General features: G+C 39.3%; 1 protein-coding gene across 9 annotated transcripts in view; it reads right to left on the bottom strand.

Moving 5' to 3' along the window:
• The window catches only part of Map4k3 (mitogen-activated protein kinase kinase kinase kinase 3), a 154,087-nt gene that overhangs the window by 63,055 nt on the left and 71,254 nt on the right, over positions 1–19,778 (bottom strand). For all 9 annotated transcript variants that reach the window (XM_085690988.2, XM_085690984.2, XM_085690986.2 and 6 more), the window contains exons 4-8: positions 12,173–12,237; positions 8,919–8,974; positions 8,215–8,262; positions 4,108–4,150; positions 2,251–2,323 (exon numbers count right to left, since the gene is read on the bottom strand). In XM_085690988.2, the coding sequence (XP_085547114.1) occupies positions 2,251–2,323; positions 4,108–4,150; positions 8,215–8,262; positions 8,919–8,974; positions 12,173–12,237 (285 nt within the window). The remainder of the gene's footprint in view (positions 1–2,250; positions 2,324–4,107; positions 4,151–8,214; positions 8,263–8,918; positions 8,975–12,172; positions 12,238–19,778) is intronic.

The following is a 19,778-nucleotide window of genomic DNA, read 5'->3' as shown; positions in this document are numbered from 1 at the left end:
TCAAGGCCAATCTGGTCTACAGAGTGAGTTCTAGGATAGCCAGGGTTAAGTGAAACCCTGTCTAGAAAACAAACAAATAAATAGGGAGAAAGTGAAAAAACTAGTGGGTTGGTTCAAGTGCTCCAAGATATAACTAATGAAACCTAGAGAAGAAATAGAGCAGAGAAATGACCAAGTCAACACTGAAGGAGTACTTCCCAAAGGACCATCTGGAATGCAGAAGATGGTTTCTCTGGGGTAGTGACCAAATGAATAAAGGAAAAAAACAAGCAAAATAGCTGGGATACCAGGAATCATCAAGGAATGTAAAAATGTTAAGTCATTACTGTGGGGGAAGGTGTGGGTTACACCAAAGAAACACGCAGCACGGCTTTCCATGGCATCACAGAGAAGCCACACATATAACACCTCAAAAATTCTGACCTAGTGTTCTACACTCAATCAAATGTGAGGCTAGAAATGCAAAGTCCTAAATATTTTATGCCCACACACCTTTTACCAGAAAGATACTAAAATGTATTTCAAAAAAAAGATAAAAATAGGAAGATCTAGGACCCAAGAAAGGAGTTCCCAGGGCAAAGTTCTACTAAAGGCTACAATTGAGGATAAACAGACCAGAGAAGGAAAGGATAGAAGACTGCAGAAAGAATTATTCCAGGAAGAAAAATACAGGGATGTAGCTCAAGTGTAGAGTGTCAGTCCAGGATGTAGCAAGTTCCTGTACACATACACACACGCGCACACATGCACGCGTACACACACGCACATACACACGCACACGTGCACACACACCCCCCTGATAGCTTGACGAGCTTTATGGGTATAGGGAATCTTACAGACTGGGCAATGTGAGGAGGTATGGAATGCTTATAGATTCACAATCTAAGCCAATTCAAAATGAAGTCAAGAAGAGTGGTGGTAGACTAGGAACACTGCAAAGACAAGACAAATTGACAGATTAATGAATGAGCTGAAAGCTTCAACTATTACAATGAAGTCTACAAATAATGACTAGTGCTAGACACAGCAAAAGACAGGGCTGTAAGATTTCTATAAAAGTCATCTTTGCACTAACTGACTTTCAAAAATTTGTATTTGAAAATGAAAAATAAATATAAGAAATTATATTTAAGAATATAAGAAATCTCCAACTTCAACCAAACCAGACCAGTAGTGCAGCTGTGCACTGAGGGCCAGACTAGAGATGTCGGAGAGTGGGAGCACTGATGTTGAAGGTATGGCAAGACTATGCAGCAGTGAAAACCATATCAGTGCTGTGCCTGCCCATGACTGCGGTCAGTCAGTGCTCAGCTAAGCCACCCAGCATACAGCCAAGTAGCCAAAATGATGGAGTAAGTAAAGTAATCAATGATAGGGTAGAGTAAGTAATCACTGATACGGGGTTTTCCTAAGATAGTAAAGAAAAGACTACAAGACAGGTATGGCTGGAAAGGAAGGTCTGTGGATGAGACTACTAGAAAAGGGTTCAAGGACTGAACTGGGGCCTGGCATGCAAGATTCCAAATGCCCAGAAGCCTGCCCTTGATTACAGTCAACCAAGATTGCAAAAACGGTTTGGGGAGACAGCTCAGTGGTAGACTGTTTACTCAGCATGTTTGAGGCCATATGTTCAGTTCCCAGTAACACCAAAACCAGCAAGGATTTTGAAAACTGTGAATACTATAATTATTGGACATGCAAGAAGAAAAAGATATATATATATAAACATAAAATGTTTTAACTATGTGTTAAAACATTGTTATTAAACATGTGTTATTAAAATGTGTTAACTATCAGAAATCTAACAGCTGTATCAAACTTTAAAGACTTTCCTGCATTATGAAAATCAGTACGTAGGATAGTTTTTGGCCAAGTAATCCATCTAAAAGAATACATGCTTACATTACTAACCTCACTGACTTCCTTCATGTATGTATTCTGTCTTAGGTCTAGGAATTCTGACCAGTCTTTTCCTTTCCTTCTTTCCTTTCCTTTCCTTTCCTTTCCTTTCCTTTCCTTTCCTTTCCTTTCCTTTTTCCTTTCCTTTCCTTTTTCCTTTCCTTTTTCCTTTCCTTTCCTTTCCTTTCCTTTTTCCTTTCCTTTCCTTTTTTTCCTTTCCTTTCCTTTTTCCTTTCCTTTCCTTTCCTTTCCTTTCCTTTCCTTTCCTTTCTTGTTTTTAAAGAAATGCTGTATTCAATAACAATAGGTCAATAAATTAATATTTTTTAAAGTAAATTAAAATAAAATTACCAATATGGGGTACCAATGAAGGACTTCCGTTTGGCAATTGTAGCTGTTATCTGTGCAGAAACTCCAAAGTCAGCTATTAAAAAACAGGAGAGGAAATAAAATCATTTAAGTTAATACCAAAAGTAACTTTCAATAACTATTTCCATCAGTTTCACAGAAATGGAACAGTCTCACACATGTTATGTTTTCTAACTTTGATGGACTATTAAAATACCACAAAGTAGTCTGTAATACAGCCAGATAGATTCCCATGTAATTCACATTAATGAAATAACAACAAAGGTTAAGACCAAAAAATTTTGATAGGAAACAAAGGGCTCAGAAAAATTGAAACTGACACTGATATAATTTCTAGTTTCTAGGAATCTCTATTTCAAGGAGTATTACTAGAAAGAACCTTTAAGTAGTTATATATTCTGTTGACTCTCTGCCAGACCCAGAATGACACCGCAGACGAAGATGCCCACTGCTAAACCTATCTAATTAAAAAGACCCCAAATATGACAGTCCCCAAATCCTTACCTCTGCAGAACAGTGCAGGTCACTAGTGGGGACTTGCTACTGTTCCTTAAGCATGCTCAGTTCTACTATTTCTAGTGTGTTTACAACTCTAAGTCCGCTCTAAGGGAAAGCAGGCATGGAGCATTGCACAAACTCAGCGGCTTGCAGAGACGGCTCAATGAGCATGGCACCGAGGGCACAGGACCGCACAGATCAGGGTGAAACCTGCTCTCCTCACTCACACTGACAGCTGCTTAGGAAAACTACCTTGTGTGTTAATAACTAGATAAATATTGTCAATCTGATTATTCCTAGAGTAGGCCATAGTTCAAAGCAGTTTTATTTGTCTGTTTATATTGTGGAGCTAGGGACAAACCCAGTGCCTTGTACTTTCTGGACAAGGGCTCCCACTGAGCTAACATCCTGAGTCCTATCAACATTTTTAGAAAACAAATGTATATTTTGAAATTTCATTTGTCCTAAATAGTTTCAAAATAATGTTTCCACACTTGTTATTATATTCTTGTTATCAGTTAATAAAGTTACTATATTGAACACTTTTCCTGATTTAAACTCATACTGAGTTATTACTGGTTCTGAACTTTATTTTAATTATATCTTATACGTTACTGTTTAAAGTAAAGCAACACTTAGCATCTAAATTATATTCTTAAATTATATATAAATATTTATTATAGAGCAGCCGGCGAGATGGCTCAGAGGTTAAGGGCGCCTAACGCTCCTCCGCCAGAGGACCCAGGTTCTCTCAGTCCCGTCTGGCTCTCAGCAATCAATACATCAACAGATCAATCGGTCGCTATCAAAAATCGGAAAATAATATTTATTATAGAAATTATATTCTTATAGAAATTATATTCTTATATAAAAATCATAGTGTTTACTTTTTAACTACAAAGTACTTTGGCGCCACTAAATATTATTTATTTGTTTGTTTAATTTTTCTTCTCGTTTCTGGTTACAATTTATAGAGCTTTCCCACTGGAAGCCCAGCCCCTGGGCTTAGAGGTAAAAGAGTTCCAAAGCATGTAACTTCACGGCATCTTTGCAACAATCTGTTTCCTGTGAAGGACAAATGAATGCCTGTTTAGGGGTAGGGAAATGAGACAGAGAGGTGACTGGCCTGCAATGAGATTTTCTCTGAAAAATAAATATGCTTATTTCTAGGATGACCAAGGATGGACAAGACTTGTAGTACTAGAAAATAAATACAGTATCCCTAGGGGTGATCTAGGACAGAGGACTTGTAGTTCTGAAAAACAAAACAAACAAAAACTCAAACCAAACTCAACTACATTCCAGAAAAACATGTGCATGAGATGGAACTGATTTACTTACCTAATTTCACATGACCGTTATCCGTTAATAGAATGTTAGCGCCCTTCAAAGGGAGAACATTTTAGTTGAGTGGGAAACAGACATTTTATTAGATGAAACATATATTAGGTTAACTAAACATATCAAATAATCACAGCCATAGACATAGAAATTCTTAAATTTCAAAGGTGTTCAGCAAAAATGCTACATAATTATAGGAAACACTGTTGTTCACTTTTCAGTTAATCTCATGATGTTTACATATGTGCTCCCCTAAAAGGGCTCCTTGCTAACACGGTATGAATGCTAACACAGACATGATACATTTTCATCCAAATGCTATTTCTTGGCCATCACATATTATTGCCACACTAAAATGTTATTTTAGTCTCATATTTCAATTGCTCTGATTATTATTTAAACTTGACTATTATATTTCCCATCCTTAAGAAGCCTGCTCCCCATCCCCCAAACTCACCAGTGCTGGCACATGACTGCCCTACTTATTGGCAGATGAGTTTTCTATTCTAATGGCTTTCTCAAGAGCTTTGGTCAGCTAGCATACTGATCACAAGCTATGGGTCCACAGCCACTCCCATGTATCTCTTAAATGAGCACACCAAATGAGGAAGCTCTTTAATTCAATGTGCTGGTATGATTATAGGTCAAGGAAAATGTTCTTAGATCCTTTACCTCTAACCAACAAGAGAAGGAAACAGAAGAAGAAACAAAAGAAGGAAGGAGCAAGAGAAAGAGAGTAGATGCAGGAGGTGGTGGCATACACCATTAATCCCAGCACTCCTGAGAAAGAGGCAGGTGGATCTCTGTGAGTTTGAGGCCAGCCTGGTCTACACAGTGAGTTCCAGGACAGTCAAGGCTACACAGAAAAAACCCTGTCTCAAAAAAATCAGGGGGAAAAAATAGAAAGAAAATGGAGAGTTCTAGACCCCTAGAACATCGTCTATGAAGTGGAGCTGCATTCACTCATAACCACTGATCTATGGGACAATGGGGAAAGGAAAGAGATGCTAAGGGCCCACATCAGGGCTTCCCATCTATCTCCCTCTGCAGTTAAGATTCCTGCCAAAGTCTTTACTATGCTCTCTCCTCACTGTCACGTTGATTTTCCTAAGTTACAACCGTATCACTCTGACCCATTTGTTCTTCTCTCTATCCATCCCCCCTCTGAGAGACAGCTGACTGCCACTCAGGCACTTAAAACTCTGGTGTACAGCAATAAGCAAATTCCAGTGTTTGTGTATGTAGGTGAGAAAGTTGATAAAAAAGGATTATTTATGGCCCAACAAAACAGTCAAAGTCAAGCAGAAACAAACTCTCAGAAAACAAAGAATGGGGCCGGGTAGTGGTGGTGGTGCACACCTTTAATCCAGCCCTCTGGAGGCAGAGACAGGCAGACCTCTTTGAGTTCGAGGCCAGCCTGGTGGTCTACAGAGCGAGTTTCAGAACAGGCTCCAAAGCTGCAGAGAAACTCTGTCTCAGAAAAAAAGAAACGAAGGAAGGAAGGAAGGAAGGAAGGAAGAAGCAAGGAAGGAAGGAAGGAAGGAAGGAAGGAAGGAAGGAAGGAAGGAAGGAAGGAAACAAAGAATGGAAAGAAGTCCTCTGAAAGCCAATGATATTTGAGCAGAGGTCTTAATGAAGTGAATACAGACAACCATACCCAAATCTGAGACAAGAATGTTCTAGGAAGAAAGGACAGTAAATACAAAGACCTAGAACCAGAATGAGCTTGAAATAATCCAAGAACAGCAAATCTAGTGTGGTTATGTTGTGGGATATTTGTACCTTGTGTAAAGGTGTATTGCTGTGATTGGTGTAATAAAAAGCTTGGCAGGAGGTATAGGAGAGATTTCTGGGCAGAGAAAAAAGAAGTAAGAGGAGTTAATAGAGGCTTGAGAGAGATGCAAAACTAGTCAGACCCACGGAATGGGACAGAGGTAGAAAGTAGACTAATAAAAATATGGGTTAATTTATGTTATAAGAGCTAGTTAAAAACAAGCCTAAGCTAAAGGTCAAGCTTTCATAATTAATAAGAAGTCTCAGCATCATTATTTGGGAGCTGGTGGGTCACAGACAACTTGGTATATGGCTGAGACATAATGTGTAAAAGAGAGAGGAGTGGAGTGTGAGGGCAGCTCAGAGAAATGCATGCAGGGCTTGGATCACACATAACCTTGCTGGCCACAGGCCAAGCACCTGCATTTCTCAGTGAGTACTAAGGGAAACCCACGGTGCTGGTAAGCAGGGGAGTGACATGATCTGACTTTAAAAGGCCATTCTATTTGTCAAATAGTGTGGTAACTAAAGAAGCACTCACGAATGGAAGCAATGAGAGCAGGAAGAAGGCTACTACAGAAATATGGGTGAGACATAGTACGATGAAAGCTTAGACAAGGGTGGAGGCAGTGTTGATGCTCAGAACTTACCCAGACCCCAAAGTCTAAAACAAGTCCTTGAACAAAGGGACAAAACTACCCAGCCAAGCTCATCACCTGCAAAACCTACACACTCACTGCTTAGTACATATATATATATATATATATATATATATATATATATATACACACACACACTGCTTAGTGTATATAATACAGATATCATAGTCTCCAAAACAGCCTCATACTTCATTCTGCATTTCTGTTCAGATTGTTCTTTCAACTTGGAGAACATGCCAATCTCCACTTCTGACAAAAACCTACCAGTCCTTCCCAATCATCCAATGCCGAGGACTGGACCCTCCCTTAGCACTCATTTACCTTCGAAGGACAAGATCCCAGCTTGTGTCTTTGAAGGGGCTTATGGTAAATACCTAAAGCAGGAATCCACACATCTACTTACATTCCAGGGAACATTGGAATGTGTAGGCATGTGGATGTTTTCTGAGGACAGAGTCCAGGGCTCCATCACAAATTAGGAAAGCAACAAGAGTCATTTCTCTCACAAAGGTTAAGTTAAAAACTTGAGAAAACAAAAGAGGGAAAGAATGGTACAAGAAAGGAAAAAAGAAGAAATAAACAAAAGGAAAAAGGGTTTCTATTAAGAAATGCAGTAGAGACACCCTCCTGTCAGTCTGAGCTAAAGTCAGCTTGGCCAGCACTGCTGTCCTCTGGGAGCCAGAGTAGAACACAGGAGTTGCTAGGCTTCTTTCGCCCACAAAGACACTTTACTAATGACATCTTATATTACCTTGAGAGTGCCAAACTTAGACGATACAGTAAGCGTGCAATTTACTGTGATTTTATGGAAGCTATGGAGCTAATTTGTATCTTTCAAATGAAATAAAAAACAAACAAAACAATTATAAAAACACTAATCCAGCCAGGTGTGGTAGTACTTGTCTATGATTCCAGTACTTGGGAGACAGAGGCAAAAGTAACAGGAATCCAAATACATTCTCAACTACAAAGTACATCTGAGGACAGCCAGCCAGAGACCTACACGGATGATGTCTCAAAATACCTCTAAACTAGACTCAACTAAGTAAAACCCCAAACTAATCCACTCAGCTCCACACTTAGAGGGCAAACTTTACTGTATGTTGGTGTGGGAGGTCCATCTGTCTGTGTGCTGCTTTTCTTGGTTAATCAATAAAGAAACTGCCTTGGTCTGTTGATAGGGCAAAACTTAGGGATGTGGGGAAAACTAAACTGAATGCTGGGAAGAAGAAGGGCAGAGTCAGAGAGACTCCATGGATCTGCCGGAGACAGATGCTGGGAATTTTACCTGTTAAGCCACTGCCATGCGGCGATACACAGATTAATAGAAATGGGTTAAATTAATATAAGAGTTAGCCAATAGGAAGCTAGAGCTAATGGACCAAGCAGTGATTTAATTAATATAGTTTCTGTGTGGTTATTTCGCGGCTAAGCTAGTCGGGTGGATGGGACAAACAAGCGGACTCCAACAGTATGTGACCATGCCTCAACAATGCTACTCTAAGAATGTAATGGGCCTTACCATATATCACTCATGTTTCCTATTGTAATTTATTTCAGGTAGCAAACTTACAAAATAATCAAGAGAAGTCTGCTCAGAGATTGAATTAGAGTATTTAAAAGTGAAAAATAGATTATTTAAAAGTGAAAAACAGGCCCAAAATAGAATGCATACCTTTATATCTCTGTGCATTTTTCCTTTACTGTGGAGATAATACAATCCCTAGGGTTTTAAAAGACAGAAAAACAAGCAAGATTTATCACACAGCATCACTGAGCAGTAGTCACTGTGTTATTTACTCTACAGAAAATCAAGTGCCAAGAATCAACTCATTACAATGAAATATAGACGACAACAGAGTCAGAGTGAGAAAGATAAAGAAAGCTCAGACAGAGCACTCATTTTTCAAAAATAACATTTAGTAAATTGTACAAATGACTTGAATTTGTACAATTGTATGAACATACATTAAAGTGTATGTTCCACTAGAATCAGAATAAATTTCAATTCCTCTGATACTAAATTTCAAACCTTTCTTTATTATATGAGGAATATACAGACCCACAGGGCTTGAAGTCTAGGTTATATTGTAATCTTTAGGCTTTATAGCATTTAATTGTAAATACAGCTTGCATTTCTAAGAATTTGTATATGCATTAAAGACAGAGATATAATTTGGTCCATAGTACTTGTCTAGCATGTATGAAGCCCTGACTTCAACCCCCAGCACCACAAAAACAGAACAATGCAAATAAGTAAAGTAATACAACTATATTAAAAGTTTTCAAGAGTTTACCAAACTAGATTATCTTGTCTTCTAGCAGTAATGCATAGCACATAAACATTTAGTAAAAAATAGTACTTTAAACATGACTTGCCTGAAGTGTTTCTCTGCTAACATATGCAATCTGTAGTTCTGAGAGGGGTCCAGTTACTATAAGAGAAGAAAATTACTATTAGTAAGCAACACGTTTTCCACCAAGTGACCAAGTTTATAAATCCCATTAAGAACAGACTCAACATACCTAAACAATTTTACTAAACCCAATGCCTAAAAGGCAGTTTTGACTTTGATTCTTTTTAAGTCTGACATGATCACTGTTGTATTTCCAGTGTTTAAAACAACACCTGGCACAGAAAAGCTGCACTCTGTTTATAAACGAATGACTGACTAAACTGATTATATTTTTACTTTATACCTTGCTGATCCAATATTCACAGATGTTAAAAGAATGCCCAAGTGGCTTAAGTGTTCATTAAGGTTTCTTTATTGATGAGTAACATGCATTACAGTTGGCTTTAAATCAAGATTTTCCCTAAAAGTATTACCATTGTAGTTATAAAACTAATGTATGTTCACTATGAAAATTCTACTCAATACAGAAGTTAAGAAAGCAAAGATCTCTTCCTTATCCAGGGTATTACTAAATAATACAAAAAGTTTGGTCAGAACCTGTAAGTTTATTTTATACAGGCATTTTATATGATTTTCAACTTATAAAGGGTGATGTTCTGGATAAATCCATTTTAGGTTTACAATATTCTAGGTCAAAAAAGAATTTTATATAGCAACATATCACATACACCAACATACGATCACAGCTAAGCAGTCCTGGACATACAAAGTATCATTGTTACCTCAGGGTCTTGTTGCTCAGTGGGATCTGTACTTGCTACCACTGTTTAGTAACATAACCAAGAGTAATGAGTGTTGACAGAATGGCTTTTCTCCAGCCCGCGTTCCCACTGGACCAGTTTCTCTCTTCCAGCCTGTTCCCAAATAACCACTCAGAAGCTTAGTATCAGTTGCAATTGTTTGGCCAATGTCTTAGGCTTCTTACTGGCTAGCTCTAACTATAAATTAACCCATTTCTACTAGTATTCATTTTACCGTAAGGCTCATAGCTTCTTACTCACATCTTGCTTTCTCTCTCTGTATCTTTGTTTGGACTTCCCGTCTAGCTTTACTCTGCTAAGCCATTGCCTGAAATAGCTTTACTCATCAACCGGTAAAAGCAACACACATACAGAAGGACATCCCACATCACATAAGTTCTCACTATACCTGAAATTAGAATAGCAGTCTGGGAAAAGGTCAAAATTTGGCATATGGTTTGCACTGAATGCATATGTCTTTCACACTATTGCTAAGTCAGAAAGCCTGTAAGTTGAACCATTGTAGATTTAAATGTGCTGTACATACAAAGACCAAAAATTAACTCAGCACACATGATTGTAAAACCTGCTCTTTCACTATTATAGACATTTTCCACAGTAATGTACATGTCTTAAATTTTTTTATCATAATTGTAATGTAAATTATACTGATAGACTGCCATGTGCTGTTTCAAGATTGTGGAAAGAAGAGGAGGCCCTCCTTGTCTCCTCCAAAAGCTCCTGTCTTGGGTCAGGCTGGGGAGAGAGAAAACCAGCAGAGCAGGAAAGGTGTTAAAAATATCACATCCCTGACAAGAGCTAGGAGGTGAAGCAGCTTTAACAGAGGCTGCTGCTGTTTATCTCCCACACATACAATGTCAGTGGAAGGAAAGCTACAAACCCATTCAGGGACAGAAAGTCAACTGGGAGTTCCAAGTGGCAGCAACTTCCCCATTCAGTTTCTGCTGGGTGCTTGTAAGGCCCCATTTGACGGTGGTGTCTTTTGTTTGCTCTGTCATGAGGCTGCCCCAGGCATTTCTGCTGGACTGCTGTGAGGTCCTGATTTGATGTTGTGCGATCTGCAGCTCCTATTTATCTGCCACTTGCTATCTTCTTTTACTTTTGCTTGCTGTGTACTTAATTCCTTCACTCACTGAAAGCTGAAAGAATGGCAGTGACAGCTCATTCTCTGGATGAACGTAACGTTTCCTGTGTGTGCATTTGCTATGGTTTTAGTATATGTTCCTCTAAGATTTGAAGATGATTTCAGAAAACCTACCTTCTTTCTCCTCCTTTGACTGTGGTGGTTAGAATACACTAGAACACCAGGACATAGAACAAAAGTACAGCAACAATCCCACTGTTGTGTCATTCTTATGCTAATAAAAACCTACACCAGAAAGATAAAGTGCTAGGAAAGGAACTCTGAATAGTAAAATTCCCACCAAAATGGCCTTTCACTGTCTTCTTTAATACAATTAACCTTGAAATTACTAAGAGGCCCCACACTTGAGAACAGGAATTCAAGAGAAAATGTACAAATATTTTCTCAAAGAAATCAACTTCTTGAATTATTAAGATACTGTGTTTTACATTAATCAAAAAGTAAACCTGCACAGAAAGAATAAGCCTACTCCAGTCAGAAGCAGGATAGAAACAGGAGACAGAAAAAAAACCCCACAGAAAACAGCAAACACAGTTTATCTTACGAGTCTTCTGTATTTCACTGACTTTCAATAAAAATGGTTTTAATCATTTTCTAATTCCCCAGATTTCTTCACTAAGAGAACAAACATTTAAGTGCTGCTCCATGAACACCTGAGAGAAAGTCAATGACTTCAGCATCACCATCACCCAGTGTCTCAGTTACTGTTCTCTTGCTGAGAGGAAACACCATATAAGATGTAACTTATAAGAGGAAGCAATGATCAGGAGCTTGCCTACCGTTTTAGAGGGTGAGTCCACTATCACCATAGTGGGAAAGCATATCATCATAGTGGCAGGCAGGGAGGCATGGTGCCAGAGCAATAGCCGAGAGTTCACATCTGATACACAAATTGCAGGCAGAAAGAAACCTTAACACCAATGCCCAGTGACATACCTCCTCCAAAAGGCCACACTGCTTCCAACACAGGGCAGACCTTTAATCCTTCCCAAACAGGTCCATTAACTGGGGATCAAGCATTCAAACATATGAGCTTATGGGGAACATTCTGTTTTAAACCATCACGCTCAGGTATCATGATATTCTGTCACCAAGGGCAGAGTCTGAAGCTCTGAAGTGTGATGTTCCTTAGAGTGAGCAGGTGATTCCAGGGCGTGCAGCGTTCTCTTGTGGAGAGTAAAGGCCCTCTCTGTACACACCACACAATCCAAAAATAAAGCATAGCTGTCTTAAACAATATTAATGTTTGGATATAGTAGGTAACAGACTAAGAAACTCTGCTTAGCATCTATAAAGCAACTCTGGTCTCACCATGATATATATCCTGTAAGGATCCACCTCCACAGAACTCCATGCAGATCCAAAGTTTATCTCGCCTGTGAAAAGAAATAGTTGTCCATTATGTCTTCATGATTAAAATATTTGTAATAGTATCTTGTGTGCTATAACACTGAAAAACTAACAAATGCAACATGCTGTCTTTTTAAAATGCCAATTAATCCCTTAGAAAATGACTTACTGTATTGCTGTAATTCAGCCCTAGGTTGTACTACTTAAGATACACAGTTTGTAGACTAGAAAGCTGTCATTAGGCATATTCAATGTTATTTCCCTTTAGTTAAAAACTTCCTGTCTTATGTTTATCCATTTACCCAGATTAGCACAGAAAATGTAAATACATCCCAAACACATCACTTTGAGAGCACTTTTAACCAACAAACAAATGTAAATGTTACCTTCAAATAAAAAAAAAAAATAATATTTCCAAAGCCTATAAAATTTATCACTGTTGTTTAGATGGTATTTCTCATTCATATCCTAAGATGGTGTAATCATGCAATGACACAAGAAATAGCCAAGATTTACATATCTTTCTCCTTTGTTTATTCCTTTATTCAATCATTCATTACTTTTTCCTCTTAAAACACACTAGGAACTGTATCATTCTCTGGGGCAGAGATAGGATGCAATTTTCTAGACTTGGCAAATTCTGAACTGTTCTATAGGTGAACAACCATCTGAATGAATAAAATAATAAACAAATAAATAAACAATTAGATAAGAAGCCAGGAAAATACGATCATTGGGCTGAATCTAGTCCGTTGCCTGGTTTTGTATAGTCCTGGAACAATAAATGATTAAATGGTTGGGGGAGATCAAGAGAGTATATTTGACATGTGACAATGATGGGAATTTTATTGTTCTATAGTTTCATTAGAACAGTCACATCTTCCCACTTATATACTGTCTGGGCTTGTACCAAGACAGCAGATGTGAGTAGCTGCAAAGTGTGTCACTCACAAAGCCTCCAGTTTTACCACATGGGTCTTGATAGACAAGTATCACACGTTTTCTCCCATCATAAACTAAAGCGCCTCAGAGTATAACAGGGACTGCTAGGGAAGGGGAGAGAACCCAGAAAATGAGGAGAGGACAGAGTAGAGAGGGTGGACAGGATTTAAGCAAGTTACATTCATGTATCAAGGAATATCACTGCTGACATTGTGATCGAGTGAGCACATCATTGCTGTGAAGAAACACCATGAACAAAGTGGTGTTGGGAGGACAGGGTTTATCTGGCTTCAATTCACATCACCGTTCATCAGGGAAGGAAGTCAGGACAGGAACTCAAACATGGCAAGGAACCTGGAGGCAGCAGCTGAAGTAGAGGCCATAGGCCTTCCTACAACAAATACTAATTAAAGTGCCCTACAGGCTTGCCTACAGCCTGGTGTTACAGAGGCTGCTCCACAACTGAGGCTCCCTCCTCTCAGAGGATTTTAGCCTGTGACAAGTTGACAAAACTAGCCAGGACAACAGTGAAGCTTAGTAATTTGTACAAATAACACATGTATATTTTTTTAAGTTACAGGCATTTTATAAAGAAGTTGTTTACTGAATTTTGGATCAATGTGCTATGAGAGCCTAGAGATGAAAATATCTCGGCAAATTAAGGGAAGGTTTTGTGAGGAGACAACGCACAAGTTGGGTCTTGAAGTTCCAGCAGGAGAGAAGAGGCCTGTGCAAAGGACAGACACCTGAGAGAAGATACTACACGGGAGAGGCTGGGCGACGAGACCTCAAGAGACAATGGCTAAAGATGAAACTAGAATATGCTGGGGTTGTGCCATAAAGCAATTCCAGTTGTGGGCTCCTCAGTACAGTTACTTTCACCGGGATAATCTTTAGCTTGTCGACATCTCTCCTGAAACGTGGTATCTAAAACTAAGCATTACTCTAAGTGCCACATGAGCAGAGCATTAAAAAGCAGAGCTGATGGTATTAATAGGAGGACTAGCTGGAGTAGCTACACCTAACTGTTGACTTGGCTGGCTACAGCAGACCATGTGGCATACAGCAACCGCATGAGGAACCAGAGTGGAAAGATCGGCTAATTTGATAGTGTGAAGCAGCAAGGTACCATGGGTCCAGAAGGTAAGGCTCAAGAAAGTGAAGGACCCCAACTCATTTTAGCCACAGTTATGTCATTTTGCAAAGAAGCTCAGTTCAGAGAAGGGCCCCCGGAATGCTGAGCAAAGCAGGATACCTGAGGTCAGAACGAGGACAGCCTTATCAGGCTGCAGGACAGGGGATTTATGGTCAGACATCTGGTGAGATACCCAGGACAGCCTTATCAGGCTGCGGGACAGGGGATTTATGGTCAAGACATCCGGCCTAGGTGGAAACAAAGACTTCAAAAGACTGACCATATATGCTTGAGATAGGGACAGGTCAGTTATCTGGTTTCTTTGGTCCAGGCCAAGGACCACGAGGCCTGCCCTCAAATTCACCCCTCGCCTCATTCAAACTGACCAATGGGACCCCTGTAACCGCGCTTCTGCTTCTGTAACATTGCTTCTGCCTATATAAAGATACCCCAAGACGTAGCTCGGGGTGCTCAGTTCTCCATGTGACTGCAGCACCCACAGGCCTGTGAACATTAAAGTTTGCCTCTTGTTCTTGCATCCAGTGGCTCTCGGACCTGGTTCTTGGGCACGGGTCTCCACGCGTGTGAGACACCCTCTGGGTGCTCTTTCAAAAGTAAAGCCCAAAAGAGATCAGAAACCATTTAAAATTGACATCTTACAAGATGTCATATGTATGGAAGGGTATATGAGCACCACAGCTAATGCTTACATTTCTGTTGTTTCTAATATAATATATATCAACAAATGCAACCCATAGAAATATCAGCTGGCTGCCCAGTGGCAGTTTTAAGAACTCTGAGAATGGTTGACTATAGTCTCATTCAAAATAAGAGAGGCGAGGCTGGAAAGTTGGCTCAGTGGTTAAGAGCACTTGTTCTTGCAGAGGACCAGGGTTCAATATCCAGTACCCACATATTAGATTAAAAACATCTGTAACTCTAGTTCCAGGGTATCCATGGCCTCTGAGGGCACCAGACACACATGTGGTGCACATACATATACACAGGCAAAACATTCAAGCACATTAAGTAATAAATTTTTAAAATTAATACAAAAAGAGGAAGGCACCTCTGACTAGAGGTTGCTACAAAGACATGTTTAAATTCTTTATAGAACCCAATCGCTACCTTCTTCACTGAGACACCATACTCCATTTCTTTTATTAATGTAGGTATATATGTACAAGTATGTGGAGGCCAGAGGACGAACTTCGGTGTAAGCCTCAGGGATGCTGTCGACCTCTTTTGAGACAGGGTCTCTTACTGGTCTTGAGCTCACCAAGGAAGCCCATCCTCCTGTCTGCGCCCATCACTGGGATTACAAAATGAGCCATCAGGCCTGGTATTTCCAAGTGGGTCTCAAGGACGTTGTGCTTGCAAGACAAGTGAGTTATTCTGCCAGCCCTGGAGTTCTAGATACTTCCTGGTGTAGGAGGGTCTTCTTTCTATGTATTGTTTTTATTGGTCAAATAAAGAAACTGCCTTGGCTTTTTGACAGGGCAGAATTTAGATAGGCAGAGTAGACCGAACAGAATGTCCCACATTGTGCACCACTCTGTTATAAAAGGAACAGGCTGCTTTTTATCTCGCCCAGCTCCCGGCTGCCCAGCAGTTAACTTTACCCAAAATAATTACACTGAAACTGTATTCATTAAACACTGCCTGGCCCATTAGTTCTAGCCTCTTATTGGCTAACTCTCACATCTTGATTCAACCCATTTCTAATAATCTGTATTCCCACTTGACTGTGGCTTACCTGCATCCGTCTCGGAGAGGAGAGCCATGGTGTCTGCCTGACTCTGCTTTCTTTCTCCCAGCATTCTGTTGTCCATATTCCCAGATATTGTTTATAAATATTCTTTTACATTTAAAAGGGGATATGATATAGACATGAATAATTTGCATTGGTATGGATTCTAAGGTCAATTTTGTTATATGTATATGTATTTCTGATATTGATTAAGGTATTGTGATTGTGTAGTTCATTTAAAAATGTAATATATAATTAGGAAATATAGATTAATGGATAATCATCAATAATTGTCAAGATTATAGTCATGTTAGTTAGATTTTCTCGATATATAGTGATATATTTCAGTTAGGCATTCTTCATAGTTTTCAAAGACTATAGAATATGGCATTTTAAATGTTTCAGTAACTTAGGGCTTTTCATGACAATGAGACACATCTGCTACTGGCAGCACCAGCTACTTCAAGAGGAAGAAGGACATTGAAGAGGCTCCTTATGGAGTTGGTTAGCCATTTGGGCAATAAAATGCTCTTGCCTGGACTGTTGCATAAACTGGACATAAAGAACTCACAGAGAAAGGACTGCTAAACTTGCCTAAAGGTAAGATGATCCTTCGGGGTTCCTGATTCATAAAAGAGTCTGCGAGACATTCGACAGGATACAAAAGAAAGTGACTAAACTGTCTTTAAAATTTCCAGCTTCATGGAAATGTCTGCTGGATACTATGGACCTGTAGGCCGAAGATGGATGCCCCAATGGTACAAAAGAACTTTGGGTGACTGTACAGGCAGTGAGATGTCTCTGTCATTTCTAGAGTTTAAGAAATTGTTTACTTCTTGTTTACTTAAGTAATATTATATCCTTCTGGAGTCTTTGGTGGAGTTAAAGAATAAATAGATACAGTTTTCCTTAGTTATGATAAAAGATAAAATATATCTAAATATTCTTGCTTGATAACTGTTTTGTTATATGTAATTTTACTATGTTAAAGTTAAAGTCTTCCTTTTTGTTTAAACAGAAAAAGGGGAAGTGGTGTAGGAGGGTCTTCTTTATGTGTTGCTTTCATTGGTCAAATAAAGAAACTGCCTTGGCTTTCTGATAGGGCAGAATTTAGATAGGTGGAGTAGACGAACAGAATGCTGGGAGAAAGAAAGCAGAGTCAGGCAGACACTATGGCTCTCCTCTCCAAGATGGATGCTGGTTAGACTCATGCCGATAAGCCACAGTCAAGTGGTGATACAGATTATTAGAAATGGGTTGAATTAAGATGTGAGAGTTAGCCAATAAGAGGCTAGAACTAATAGGCCAGGCAGTGTTTAAATAAATACAGTTTCTGTGTAATTATTTCAGGTAAAGCTAGCTGCCGGGCGGTTGGGAGCTGGGCGGGATGAAAAGCACCCTGCTCCTTTTACAACAATTTCTGATTATCAATTCTTCACTGGATCAATAGCTAACAAAGATTTCTCTATCTGTGGGCTGTCTCTTCACTTCTATTACAATTTACCTTATTTAAACTACCTTCAATTGTTCCAGAAACTCAAAGAAGATGCAAAGTTATTTTTTTTTTCTTTTTGAAGAATAAAAACATTAAAACGAGATGGGACTGATTTGGTATTGCTTTCCACAAAGGCCAGGCTGGTCATAACTTATAAGTGCTCACTGAAGACATGATTAACAATTTATTCACGATGTTTGCTGGGGAATGGCTGACACCTGATTTCATTGTATTTTTTAGAAGTCATCTTTCTTCCTTTTGCAAATTAGTCATTGATTATCTCTAATCTTCAATGTCTCTTCTATTTGTGAAAAAGACATCCACTGATAGTGGATGACAATCACATCTGCTAACTGTTCAGTGTGAGACAGAGCTCATATAAATCTAAAATTTAAATTCATTTTAAGTATCTAGCTGCCTTGTAATTCCCTCCTCACCTGTCATTATGCTTCAGCTCCATCTCAAATGCTTTACCTGCCCTCTCCAGCTTGAAACAGCCGGGGGAGCTACCATGGACACGTTCTCTGCTGTCTTTCAGATTCACTGCCCTGGCTTCCACTTAAAACGGTTCCGTTTCCTGATTCTTCTTACTAACATATAGTGTGTATTTATGCTATGCAGTGACTTTCTACTTTATATATGCAAAGAAAACCTATGGACTATACATGCTGACAGTATTTAAATACACTAAAAATGCTTCACATTCATAACATTTCACTTGGTTAAAATCTCTATTATAAAAAATGAAAAATTTTAGGCAGTTAGAATTAGAAGGACGACTCTTGTCTGACCAATCTGCAGGCACTAGGTCACTCGCCACACTGTCTGTCTCACAGGATGGAGCGGAGTCAATAGGTCCACTTCATGCAGGCCAACAAGTTGTGAGTCTTTATGGCTAGGTATCTGAACTGGAATAAATGTGCTGCTTCAATAAATGTGTAGAAGCCTTTTTTTTATTTTGTAAAATAAACCTTTCAACCTTACACCTACACAAACAAAGACAGAGCAGGTGGGTGCCTCTCACCATGACAGCAACAAAAGTTCTAACAACTATTTACTGATCTGAAAGTCTTAGCCTACCTTTTCATCTTCCCACACACCAGACGGAAAAGTAATTAATAACTATGAGTGATTTATAGTGTGCACAAACACAGCACACTTAAATAGTCAAACAAGAGCTGTGAGCAGGATCACTAGGACTCAGTACCGCTGGGAATGCACACTACACTGCTCCTCCCTGGGAGAGAGACCCAGCCACCAATGGCTGCACCGCTGTAGTCACAAAGACAACTCAACTTCAGCTTAAGTCACCAATGTGAAAATTACAAAGTTCAGTAACTGCTGCAAATTTTCATAAGCGTTCATTAACTGGGAGTCAAATTTGAAATCTTTTGGTTCATTTTAAAATAGATACTCAAAACATAAAGACAGTACGCCATTCAGCGGGCTCTCTCCTTAGGGAATATAAAGTGACCAATATATTATGTAGCAACCCCCATCAGTCTGATGTTTTCCCAAGTCCCAATCCCCTCACCATCTGAAGAGACGTTGGCAGACAATTGGTGAGACCCAAATGAAATGTTCGATCTGCCAAGAGCATTGCTCTGATGTTCCTGTCTTCATCTGACCGAGACAGCATGGTTGTGCTCATGCTAGGGAAAGGTGAGGGAAGGATCTGCACAAACAACTCTATTGCACTTGTAACTCTTCATATCTAATATGCTCCAAAATCAAGGTTCCTTTTAAAGAGTAACTGTATACTTATTGACAACTACACTCTTTTCTGTCTAAAGAAAAGTTAGAAGAAGCCTGAAGTTAAATTATACTTGGCTTTAATGGGGTTAAGGGATAATAAGTCTTTGGTGCTTTAATTCTTTTTTCTTTAAAGAAACACAAACATTCAGACAATGTGCACTAAATATGTAGCATGCTATTTCTTAATTTTAAGGCACCAGAAGAACACTTAGTCTCTGTAGTTCTTGTTACACCTCATGCTGATGGTGATGAACAGCCTGTAGGGATATCAAGTATTCAGCTCTGCCGGAACTCAGACGGGATCTCTCCATGAAGTGAGTGCAGACCGCTGCTAGAAAGGGGACTTCTGGAACTTAACTATGCCCTGGGCATCTACTGACAAAATCACGGGCTGACTCTGATCCCCAAGGGCAGGTCTGTCAGAAGTCAAATCCCTCATGCACTCCTCCATTCTTTTGTCCAAATCTGTTATAATACACTGTAACAGCAG

Source organism: Myodes glareolus, chromosome 6 (assembly GCF_982192425.1).
Source record: "Myodes glareolus chromosome 6, mMyoGla1.1, whole genome shotgun sequence".
Classification (NCBI taxonomy): domain Eukaryota; kingdom Metazoa; phylum Chordata; class Mammalia; order Rodentia; family Cricetidae; genus Myodes; species Myodes glareolus.
Note: the sequence above shows the minus strand (reverse complement) of the source record. Positions and strands in the feature narration are given on the sequence as shown.